The 12,613-nt window shown below is 39.1% G+C and overlaps 1 protein-coding gene across 16 annotated transcripts in view; it reads left to right on the forward strand.

Annotated features, from left to right (window-relative positions):
* Nucleotides 1–12,613, forward strand: part of LOC140477012 (uncharacterized) — a 426,283-nt gene that overhangs the window by 340,245 nt on the left and 73,425 nt on the right. For 15 of the 16 annotated variants that reach the window (XM_072570100.1, XM_072570102.1, XM_072570101.1 and 12 more), the window contains 2 exons: nucleotides 7,253–7,347; nucleotides 8,084–8,290. In XM_072570100.1, the coding sequence (XP_072426201.1) occupies nucleotides 7,253–7,347; nucleotides 8,084–8,290 (302 nt within the window). The remainder of the gene's footprint in view (nucleotides 1–7,252; nucleotides 7,348–8,083; nucleotides 8,291–12,613) is intronic. The other variant, XM_072570112.1, reaches the window with a different exon arrangement.

The following is a 12,613-nucleotide window of genomic DNA, read 5'->3' on the forward strand; positions in this document are numbered from 1 at the left end:
ATATGGGTCGAGTATAATTATCTAAAACTGTCTCCCATATAAATTATCATGGTTTGTTCCAAATGTGATGGGCAGCACTACATTATTCTCTGACTCTCGACTACATGACTGTCAAATTCCTAACCCATTTTTTAATCCACTTGAATGGGCTTTCTTTGATGAATTCCCAACCCCTCATTAGAGCTGAAAAACCCTTCTGCACTTGATATGTGAAATAAAACTTAACTGTGTGGAATAATCCTGTGATCCGTTATCTAGCCAGTTATGTTGATGAAATGAACAATACAGTAGACTCACTGTAGTGGCAGGTTTAACCATTAGAGCGCAGTCATGATTTTTTGTTTCCCTGATATCTGGGATTGCTTTGTTTCATTGAGATAAGTGATTTTAAAAAATCAGGTAAATGTATTTTTCAACAGAGCATTTCATGGTGATCCATTGCAATAACTATTGGTGTCATTAAATGGGTGGACTCGTCGAGCAATGAAGTACTGTACTAATTTCTTTGTGTGGTGAAACCTCCACAACAGTTAACATTCTCCTAGAGATTCAGTTTTGTGCAAATTTTAATGTTATCTCTGGAAATCCCTTACTCACCTCATTTGTGTAAATTGATACTGTTAGAGGCATCCATTTCTCTAAACAAGTATTGAACCTCTCCTGTACATACACTCCCTCTATACAAATATTGATGCCTCCAAGGGAACTTGCCCTTTCAATAAATATTGATGAACTGCAAGCATTTTTTCCAATCCCATGAAAACACACAATCTCCCTGGGTAATATTGGAAATTTTCTTCTGAAATATGTTTTGATTTGCTGAAAGAAACAAGTTCCATTATTCCAGAGAATATTTTACTATTATATAACAGTGGTCAACAAATCTGACAATGACCATATTAAGCATTTCTTCAAGAGCTCTAATCAGAATATGATTAGAGCTCTTGAAGCGATACTTAATATGGCCATTGTCAGATGGTTAGAGATCCTAATCCTGGCAATCCCAAATGGATCTGGTATGCTCAGCAAACTGTAATTTGAAAATCTCAGGTTGAGTTGAGAGAAGGTACCTCTGAGCAAGCATCATTAATTGCTTGGAATCAGAGCGTTAATGCTAATTCATTGTGCAGCTTCCCCAGAGTCCATCTTATTCACTAACGTCCTGCAGGGAAGGAATTGGTCCTCCATACTCGTTCTGGTTTCACTCCCACATCGTGGTAGTGCACATTCAACTTCCCTGTGAACTGGATAAAAGTGAGGACTACAGATGCTGGAGCTTAGAGTCGAGAGTGTGTTGCTGGAAAAGCACAGCAGGTCAGGCAGCATCCAAGGAGCAGGAGAATCAATGTTTTGCGCAAAAGCCTTTCATCATCAGGACCTCCTTCCTGATGAAGAGCTTTTGCTTGAACCGTCGATTCTCCTGCTCCTCGGATGCTGCCTGACCTGCTGTGCTTTCTTTATGAAGTGGTCTAGCAAGTCACTTGGTTGTATCAAACCACTATTTAAAGGCAACTAAGAATGAGGAAGTGCCATCCATATTCACAAAAATTGATTTTTAAAACTTCTTAATTTTTGACGATTCCTGGATGTGAGTCCTTTACCTTTACTGCAGAATCATAGAAATTATAGTTCAGAAGAACATTGTCAGTACTGGTGATAACTTTGTTTAGACATCCCCACTGATTTCTTTTTTTCTTGCACAGCCTTCATATCTTTCCTATTCCTCTGTTTCAACTTTTAAAAATTCATTCAAGGGATGTTTGTGTTACCAGTAAATTCAGCATATTTTGCCCATCTGTAATTGTCCCTTGAACTGAGTGACAGCTATACCACTTCAAAGGATTGTTAAGAGTCAACCACATTTTTAGCTCTGAAGTTGCATGTAGGCCAGGCCAGATATGCGTGGTAGATTTCTTTCTCTGAAGGACATTAGTGAGCTATGTGCCACAATGAATTATTGTATCTTGGTCACAATCACTGGGATTAACTTTAAATTTCAGAATTATTATTTGAATTTAAATTCCATCAGCTACTATGGTGAGATTAGAACCTATGTCCATCCTATGCACCAGAGTGCATGAGTTGGATTTTGTGGAAGCTGCGAAATGAATCAGCAAGAAAGGATCTCTGAGAAGGTGACTGTAAGTGGATCCAAAACAAATAAAAGTGCTTTTAGAGACAGGGAGTCAGGATTACTACATACTTGAGTTTACTATGAATAGTCTCAAGTAATATTTTTCTGGCTCCTGCAGTCTTTAGAAATGATATTTAGTTCTCTTGGGGAATTATTTTTGTAATAATATAGATGCTTTCTTCAAAACCTACTTCTGTACTCTGCATTGCTAGCCCAGTGACTTTACCACTACCTCATCATCTCCCAGATTGCTGCATTTTATGTCTTGGTAGCTATTTGTGGTAAACCCTGGCAAGATATAATAGCATAGTGAAACATTTCTTCTTGTCTTCTAATGGTGATTCAGTCAGCAAAAATAACTTTTCCCTTTTATCTTTCCATAACCTGCATAATTTTGAAGAATTTGCTTTCATTCCTCCTCCTTAACACTAACTGCTAGAGGAGTAGGCTCTAAATTTTCTTTCTTTGTTGTAACCTTTCATTCCTAATGTTCTCCTAAATGTGTGCTGTACATTTTCCATGTTTCTAATCTTTCTAGCACATTGCTAGACGCTAACTTGTACACACTTTCAATTAGATTAGATTACCTACAGTGTGGAAACAGGTCCTTTGGCCCAACAAGTCCATACAGACCCTCCGAAGAGTATACCAAATTCTGGCACTTTAATGTCAAATGGTACTTCCATAATAGTGTCAGGGACATGGCAATGTGTACAATTTTGGATGTATATTTTAAATATGTTCATCTCTGGTTGATTTCAAGCTAGTTTTTTTCACTATTGTTGGTGAACCCAGCTACAGCTCCAATCTTAACAATTCTTTTTATCTCCAAATCAAACTCGCTGACACTGGAAAATGGTTTGGACTCATGTTGAGACGCGAAGTTAATGTTTGTTGCAATGAATGTGATAACATAAGCAAGTAACAGCCTCCACCGTTAGTGTCATGAGATAAAAACTGTATATTGCCAACCCAAAAAACTGGCAACAGCTGAATTTATTTTAAAAATCCACTTTTTCAAAACCGTAGAGGTTATGGGGATAATATTATCAAAGTATTTAAAATTTTATTAAAATGGGGCTGTATAGATAGAAGAATCTAGAATGAAGAAAAGAGAAACTTCTTCACAGAGACATGCAAGTCTGTGACATTAACTTCCATGGTTATCTGCCTGAGGCAGAAACTGTGTCAGCATCTAAGATTAGAGTGAATAGATGGAAAAAAAGACTTGCATTTATATAGCATTTTCCTTGACCACCCCAAATTGCTCTTAGCCAATAAAGTATTTTTAAAAATGTATTTGTTGTAATATATGAAACTATTTGAAGGAGTACCGAACATTATGTATAACTTAGAAATGTAAACACCAATACAGACTAATTAGCTGAATAGCCCTATTTTGTGTGTTGTCCATATTTTCTGCTTCAAAAAATTTGCGTTTACTGAATGAGTGAGAAAAGGAATCAATTGAAGTTTCGAACTAACACAGCTGAGGCATGAGTCAGGTTCTTCTGATTGGGGAGAAATTCCAACAGCAAGAGTGAAATTTTAAAATGTTGTAGACTGAGAGAGTGATAATATTTTTAAAATGACTATGTTGCTGTCCCAATTGTGCAAGTACCGTGGATCAATCTGTTGAACTGCACCACTATTCAAGCTTCCAGATTCTTATCAAATTTTGCTTTATGAAGTTGCAGTCTCCCGTGCTGGAGAATGCATGTCTGGTTGTGATGCTTTTCATGGGAAAATAATCTGCGGTGAGGAGCTGAGAAATGAGAGCAAAGAAACTGAGAGGGCCAAGAATTGATTCTCCCTCCCAGATGGTACATTTACACCTGGGTTTATGGCTGTATTTTTTAACTATGCAAAAAAATGTCAGGACTCTTCATTTGGTCATTAAAAACCATAAGACGTAGAAGCAGAAACAGGCCATTTAAGGCATAAATCTGCTTTAGCATTCAATGAGATCACATTTGACATGATGATCTTCAACTCCACTTTCTTGTCTTTTTCCCAATAACCCTTGATTCTATTACTGAAATACTATAAATCTGACTATCTCAGCCCTGAATATGTTGAATGACCCATCCACTTCAGTCCTCTGTGATAAATAATTCCATATATTAACTACCATCTGACGCAAGAAATTGACCCTCCTTTGTCTTTGATCTTTGTTTCCCCTTGCGGGTGAGTCTAACTTTCTGCATCTACACTGTCCAGTGCTCTAAGGATCTTGTTGTGTTTCAATCGAGTCACCTCTCATTCTTAATTCCAAGGGATGTAGGACAAACCTATTCAACCTCTCCTAATAAGGCAGTCCATCTAGACCTGGTATGAGCTTAGTGAATCTTCTCTGAACTGCCTACAATACCAGTATATTGTTATGAAGGTGTAGAGGTATACTGGACCTTTAAGAGAGACTGGAAGCTGGCACAGATTTAAAGAGGCACAGAGTTCTGAGCAAGGTAACAATGTAACATTTGGTCGAAACAAATAGCAGCAGATGGGTTGCCATGAAACCAAAAACAGATTCAAATTCGGCCAATCGGTTTGTTATGCCCCAAAATACCCAAATCCAATCAAATTTGAACTTAGTATTTTGATAACAGTAAAACCAATGAAACGATCAGATGTTTTGGGGTATAAAACCGGACATTTTGAATAATTATGGGGGAAATGCCAAGCCACCAATGAGTATAGACTGCCAGTAGAACAGTTGCCTGAAAGGTACCTGTCTATAAGATGTTTGCATAGCAGAGCTTGAAAAGACGACAGAGGAAAATCTGCAGAGGAAGATACAAAGAGAAGATTCAACATTGACTGGTTTTGAAAGTTGCATTTTCTTTTGTAAATCTTAATCAGGATTTGTTTATTGGACTAGTATTGTAGAGTGGGAGGTAGAAGATAGGTTTAAGATAAAGGAATTGTAAATAGTTTATTTTAATATTCTCAGTTGGACTTAAAGAATGAAGTTGTTAGTTTTTACTTTAAATAGTGACCTCTGGGATAAGTCTTTGCTTCTCACATTTTAACAGATTACAGCACAAGGTGAATCTTTTCTTTGTGGCTGGTTTAAATTAGCAGAGGGGCTTACCCTACATCGTAACAATATCTCTCCTTAGATAAGTGCTCAAAATTGTTCAGTTTTAGAACTGTGATCTGATTAGTCCATTTCATTGGAGCCTCCCTATTTTTATTCTCCAACCCCTTTGAAATAAAGGCCAAAATTCTATTTGCCTTCCCGATTACTCACAAAATTTAGATGCTAGATTTTTGTGGTTAATGGATTAATGTTTCTAAGATATCATATTCTATGATAAATTACGTCCGTTGAGTGGTTTTTATCGATTGATATTATTATTGGATGGAAACCTATTAAAATGCCTTTTAATCTTCTTTCTTCTGTATAATTTTCTGCCTTTGACGTGGAGTGGCTTTTCTGAATGAATACTCAGAGCCCAGCTTAAGTACTTGATGTTATGAAAGGTTTTAATTAGTTGACACTTAATAGTCAGTCTTAAATGATGCAGTTTGAATAGACGTTTGAGGAGGATCACACAGGAACTCGGTCAAGGCTGTTTAATTAAAATGTATGTTGGGCCATATGTAAATCAGTGTAATGCATACTGTTTATCATTACGAATCATTGGTGTGAAAATTAGAAGACAGGAATTTAACATTAACACTCATCTATTCTCTTGTTCCCTCCAGAGTCCATTATTGCAACTATCCCATCATCCACCATCCAAAAGCCTGAGTTCGGCAAAACTCTGCTTTCCATTGTCTTATCTCGCACCAAGTTTCATTTACTCAACAACTTGTGCTTTCTGCTCACATGAATTTCTGGTCCAATAAAGATTTCAAAAATTCTCATCCTAGTTTTAAAATTCTTTGTATGTTCAAACCTAACTATCTGTCTTGCTCCTCTGGCCCTATAACATTCCAAGAACTCTTCCTTTCCACACTCTGGTTTAGTGTACATTTTCCACTTGTTTCATACCATTGAAGCTAGTGTTTTCAGCCATCTTGGTCTTATCATGTGGACTTTCCTTCGTAAACCTCTCCTCTTCCTTTTTAAGATCCTCCATAATCATACCTGATTAGCCCAGGTTTTTCAACTGTTCTAATGATGGAATTACGAACAAAACACTGATGTTACCAAGCTAATGGAGGCCCCCTTAGTTGTTGACATGTTTTCAATCATGTACAAATTACTTTTCCAATTCTGTCTCTTTTGTGAATTGCATATCACCCTCATTAAATTTGATATCTGTTGTTGATGGATAGCATCTGGAGAATTCCAATTGGAAACTGAGCTGTACAACAGTCAATGAACAAATCACTTATGACTGGATGATGAAGTGAAATGAATGTTGATGGTTGGACCTAAGAAATTATACTTATTGTGAATCTAACCTCCACACTGACTTTGCCAGATGATCTAATGGATGGAAATAAATAGACCATACTTTAAAATTTGCAATATCCTGTAACTCTAAAGAAAATTGGTTGAAAGCCAATTTTATCTACCTGGGACTGTCTTTTTATTGATTTGTTGATTTTGGGCATTTATTTTGCAGCCCTAAATGCTCTCAAGGAGTTAGTGGGCTGTTGATATGAACCATTGCAGATTAACTGATGAAGGTATCCTTAATCTGATTAGTTCGTGAGTTCTGGAATTTTGAGAATTTTAAGTGTGCAGACTATGGATTGGTTTGAATGTCATAAAGGACTATTCTTTCTTCTCTGAAGAGAGAAGCCAGAAAGGGAATTGTGGGGTAGGGCAGGCAGGCAGTGATGGGGATTTAATGACTATGAAGAAATGGGAATATCGTCCGGTTAGGGCTGTGTGCAAATTGGACACACTTGAAAATTATGATTTTTCCATCAATATGCTTCTGTGTGGTGATAGTTGGCATAAGTTGGTGTAAAATTGTTGATAGTCCAGTTATTCCTGTTGATAGGACACATTGCCACCACTGTATTACATGCACTGATGTTTAAAATTCTCTCTAAATGTTCCCAGATAGAGCTGTAAGGATTTATAGCAAGAACTAAAATGTTTGGCCTTTCACTTTCACTAATTGCATTGTGCCTTTTTTAAAAAAATATCTACAGCCAAACCTGAAGAATCATCAACAGAAGGCATGGTTGGAACAGAAAGTGCTGTAACCTCCAAAGAGCGTCCATTGAGCACAGATGCAAAGGGAAAGGTAGCGATACATTTCAAGTTACAAAATTATTTATTTAAGCTTTGTGTATTTGATTTGCACCTATATGTCATTTTAAATTTGTTTAGTCATGCTGCAGTTTAAAATCTGTGTTTTTGAGACAAAACATTTGTTTTGGCACTTCTTTTGATTTTGTATTTAAAATGACAAAATACAGCTGCATAATTTTTTTTAAACCGGCACCCACTGTTATTTGTCACTACCTTCTATTTCCAAGTGGTATTCCCAAGCTATACTGAGTATATTGCTGATAACTTGTTTCCGTACTCTAATGAGAGCACCACAGTACCGGTCAGAATGTGCCGCATTCATGTCACACTTGCTTCTGGAACAAGGCAATGAGATTAAACTGGTGAAAGTGAGGTAGTACATGTGACAGTCTCATGGGCATATGTGTAAACATATTTCGATGCCTGGTAAGGTACCTTCCCTGTTTCCCTACTTTCCCTTTGCTCCCTCCTCACCCAGCCTGCTATCCCGTACCTTGCACCTTTTACTTGACTGGCTCCTACTTGTCACATGAAAGGAAACAATGCTATTTTATGATATTTAAACCAATTCTTGACCCACGCATAATTATAACTCTCAAAAACTCAATTTATTTAACACAAAATTACCTTTGGCATTTACTTTGTTTTTATTTAGTTAGCTTTTTAATTCCATGCTTCCTTTGGCATTGTCGATTTTTGTTTTATTTTCTTTTGCTAATATGTAAAAGACGGGCACGCCAGCTGCAAAGATCTCACCAACCAAAAGTAAGCCACAGCCACCAGCCTCCCTTAAGCGACCTCCAGCAACTACTACCAGCCCCAATAAAAAACTTGTTACATCCACTTCAGCTACAACAGCAGCTTCTACTTCTAAGCGAGTTTCTTCTAGTCTGGTGCGACCTTCCTCTGCGACCACCAAAGAGATGAAACCAAAGGTAAGGATAGGTGGGAGGTGGGGTGGAAGATGTGTGTCAAGTATTTATTTTGCTTTGCTTTTCCTCTTTGGATTTAAGAAACTTAGCCCTCTCCCTAGAAGGTTTTTTTGGTAAGTTTGACTTGTTCAGTTGCTGCATTATGCTGAGTTAATTGATGTCTGTTTGCACTGCAAAAGGAATGCAATGCAATGCATCATCTTTATACTTCTTGGATGGAAGTTGGGGATATCATCTAAGCTTACCATTCGTTTTTTTTTGTTTTGTTGGTTCTGACTATGGCATCAATAAAAGACAGTCAGCCTTGATGGTGACACTCTCAGCTGTTGAATAACTTGTCATCAGCTACGAAGAGTTTCATATATCTAATTGATATTTGGAATGCTATTGAAGCAAATGTGCCTGTGAAACTATATACCATCAAAGAATACTTACAGAAAAGGTAATGAAATAAAAGGCTGGAGCATTTGCAAGTATCTTTGGCCCAGAAGTGTCAAATGAAAGTTCCATCTTCCCATGATACCAAGAAATGATTGAAGTCACTGGATACTGTTAAAGTTATATGAGTCCTGACAAGATTCTGGCAATAGTACTGAAGATTTGTGCTCCAGAATTAACCACACCCCTAACCAAGCTGTCCCGTTGCAGTTCTAACACTGGCATCTACCTGGCAATGCAGAACATTACCCGGGTATGTCATGTCCACAAAAACCTAGGACAAATCAAACTTGGTCAGTGACTGCCCTTTCAATCTACTCTCAATTATCAGCAAAATGAATACTGTTCAAACACCCAAATAAATACTGTTTTACAAACATAAGTTAAAAGATAGGAATTCTGCAGCACATAACTTACTTCCTAACTCAATGCTTGCATATAACCTACAAAGGGACAGGCCAAGTGTGTGGTGGAACACTGTGCACTTGCCTGGATACATGCAGCTGCAACAACACTCAAGAAGCTTGATGCCATCCACAATAAAACAGCCCACTTGATTGAACCCAATCAAACGTTTTAACCTTGACTCCCTCCACCAATGATGCACAGTGGCATAGCCAGCAACATGCACATCCCAAGAATCAATAAAAAAACAGTGAGCTGTTTGGTGGGTCTTATGGTGGTAGATCAAATAACCTACTCTATCCCTGTTGAAGGGCCAAAAGCGTAGTCCATTTGATTAAAGTTAAGAAACGTTAGTGAAGCTATTATTTTTCTATGTATATACTTTAGGCCATCAAATTGTGGAAAAGATATACAAGAGGAATTTGCTATTCAATTACAGAAAGATAAGAACTACAGAATAACAATCATGGATACTTGAATAATAGTAATCATGGATTGAGCTGGTGGAAGTAAAGAGACAGAGACATTTCTAAAATGTGTACAAGACTATTTTCTTGATCATTGTTTCTGGGCTAACAAAAACTCTGCCACAGCTTCCCATCTTGTCTCCCAGTCCCACAAGGCCTACTTCTTAAAATCTACAAACTGGATTGCCCTGACAAACTTATGGTTTCAGCTTTCCTGTCACACTGGATTTATTCATTCCTATCTTGACTCTTTCTCTCTTTCCCTCATCTTGTCTCTTTCCACTTACATTGTGGTTCTTTTGAAATTTTACATCAATATCCAGTTCCCGGTGCCAACCCTTTACGTGTCAGTACCACATCAGGATGGTCTAAAGGTTCTCTGCTCCTCCTTTGAAAGGAGGCCTGAATACTCCCCATCCACCTTCACCCAACTTTGAATAATTTGCTCTTAAGCAAACGGTAAAGCCTGTATCTTTATAGGATAAATGCAACATTTCTTGTTCCTGTCTTACGGAGATCCCTTCCCACAACTTTGTCTGGTATATCGATGACAACTTTAATACAACTTCCTGCTCTTGTTCAGATTTGGAAAGTTTAATCAATTTTACTTTCCATTTTTATCCTTCTCTCACCTTCATCTGAACTTCTGACTCGTCCTTTCCCTCCCTTGACTTCACTGTTTCCATTTCTGTGGATAAGTCATTCACCAGTATCTATTACAAGTCTACTAATTCCTGCAGTTATTTTTAACTTCCACTGCTTCCTCATCCACCTTCCTTTAGCGACTAGATTCCATCCCCTGTTTCTGTCTCTTCACTACTTCTGTTTTAATGATGCCATTTTCCATGGAGTGCTTCTGACATCATCTTGCTTTTTCCTCAGCTGAGGATTTGCCACCATTATGGTTGGTTTCAGCCATACCTGATCTATTCCTACACTTACCCTTCCCCCTCCCTGCCTGAAGATTTATATGGTTCCCCTTGTCCTCATTTTCCACCCCATCAGCTACTGCATTCAGAGGATAATGTTTCATCATTTCCACCACCACCAGCAGGGTGCTATATTGAAACATATCTTCCTTCCTCCCCTTCATTATACTTTGTATTGTTCCTCTGTCACTCCTAACAGCTCTTCACACATCTCTTGGCAACTTCAGACAATTGCAGAAAGTGTAACGCTTGCCCTTTTACCTCTTCTCTTCTCACTGTCCAAGCCCCAACCAGCTTCTAGATCAAACAGTAGTTTAATTTTACTTCTTTCAATCCACCCAATCATATTTGCTGCTCACAATGTGATCTCATCTGTGACGGCAATATTAAACACAAGTTGGGTAATATCTTTGTGGACCTTCCAGTCAGTCGCTTGCAATTGCAAATACATCCGCTTTCTCTCATGCTAACATTTCATCCGAGGCCTGCAGCATTGTACCAGTGAAGCCCAATGCAAGCTGGAGCAACAGCATCTCATTAATACCATTATCCCTCTGCTACCATTCGCACCTCATTTACAGTTTGCTCTGTATACCCTCACCATCTGTTCCGTTTGTCCTCCTTTCCCTTTAACAGCAACATAAAAACAATTGTTTTCCAGCTGCCTTCAGTTCCAAAGAAGTTGTATTAGATTCAACATTAGCTCCATTTCCCTCGGCAGAGGTATTGTCAGACTTGCTATGTTTCTTGGGAGAAAGTGGGGACTGTAGATGTTGGAGATCAGAGTTGAGTGTGGTGCTGGAAAAGCCCAGCTGGTCAGGCAGCATCCAAGGAGCAGGAGAATCGATGTTTGATGAAGAACTTATGCTCGAAATGTCAATTCTCCTGCTCCTCGGATGCTGCCTGACCGGCTGTGCTTTTCCAGCACCACACTTTCGACTCTTGCAATGTTTCTTGCAGACTTTGCGTTTTTAATCTCCAATCTTCTGCATCTGAAGTACTTAACTTTTATTTAAGGAAGAAAACCGTCTTGAATCTGATTCTGGGGGATAAAGTGGGGAAGCGGAAATTCTTCCGGTAGTGAGATTTGAGGAAGAGTGAGTGTAATATTTAATTTAAAGTAATTATGAGAAAAGACAAAAAAAAAATCAAAACTGAAATACTCAACTGAAACAGGTCTAATTTCAATGAATTTAAATAGTTGCCTGTGATGAATTTAAAGCAAAGTTTGTGAAGCACAGCATTAATTGAACATTTGGAAACTTTGAGGAGAAAGTGTATGTACTCATATGAGGAGAAATGTGAAAGGCACCCAAAGCTACCTTCCGTGACTACCTGGTCAGGTCCACGCCCCCCTACAACACACCCTCCCATCCTGGCACTTTCCCCTGCCACCGCAGGAATTGCAAAACCTGCGCCCACACCTCCTCCCTCACCTCCATCCAAGGCCCCAAAGGGGCTTTCCACGTCCATCAAAGCTTTACCTGCACATCCACCAATATCGTTTATTGTATCCGTTGCTCCCAATGTGGTCTCCTCTACACTGGGGAGACTGGACGCCTCCTAGCAGAGCGCTTTAGGGAACATCTCCGGGACACCTGCACTGATCAACCCCACTGTCCTGTGGCCCAACATTTCAACACCCCCTCTCACTCTGCCGAGGACATGCGGGTCCTGGGCCTCCTCCACTGCTGCTCCCTCACCACCAGACACCTGGAGGAAGAACGCCTCATCTTTCGCCTTGGAACACTTCAATCCCATGGCATCAATGTGGATTTCACCAGTTTCTTCATTTTCCCCTTCCCCCACCTCACCCCAACTCCAACCTTCCAGCTCAGCACCGTCCCCGTGACCTGTCCTACCTGCCTATCTTCCTTTCCACTATCCACTCCACCCTCCTCTCTGACCTATGACCTATCACCTTCATCCCCACCCCCATTCATCTATTGTACCCTATGCTACTTTCTCCCCACCCCCCCTCATTTATCTCTCCACTCTGCAGGTAGCCTGCCTCTATTCCTGATGAAGGGCTTTTGCCCGAAACGTCGATTTTCCTGCTCCTCGGATGCTACTTGACCTGCTGTGCT

Source organism: Chiloscyllium punctatum, chromosome 5 (assembly GCF_047496795.1).
Source record: "Chiloscyllium punctatum isolate Juve2018m chromosome 5, sChiPun1.3, whole genome shotgun sequence".
Classification (NCBI taxonomy): Eukaryota; Metazoa; Chordata; class Chondrichthyes; order Orectolobiformes; family Hemiscylliidae; genus Chiloscyllium; species Chiloscyllium punctatum.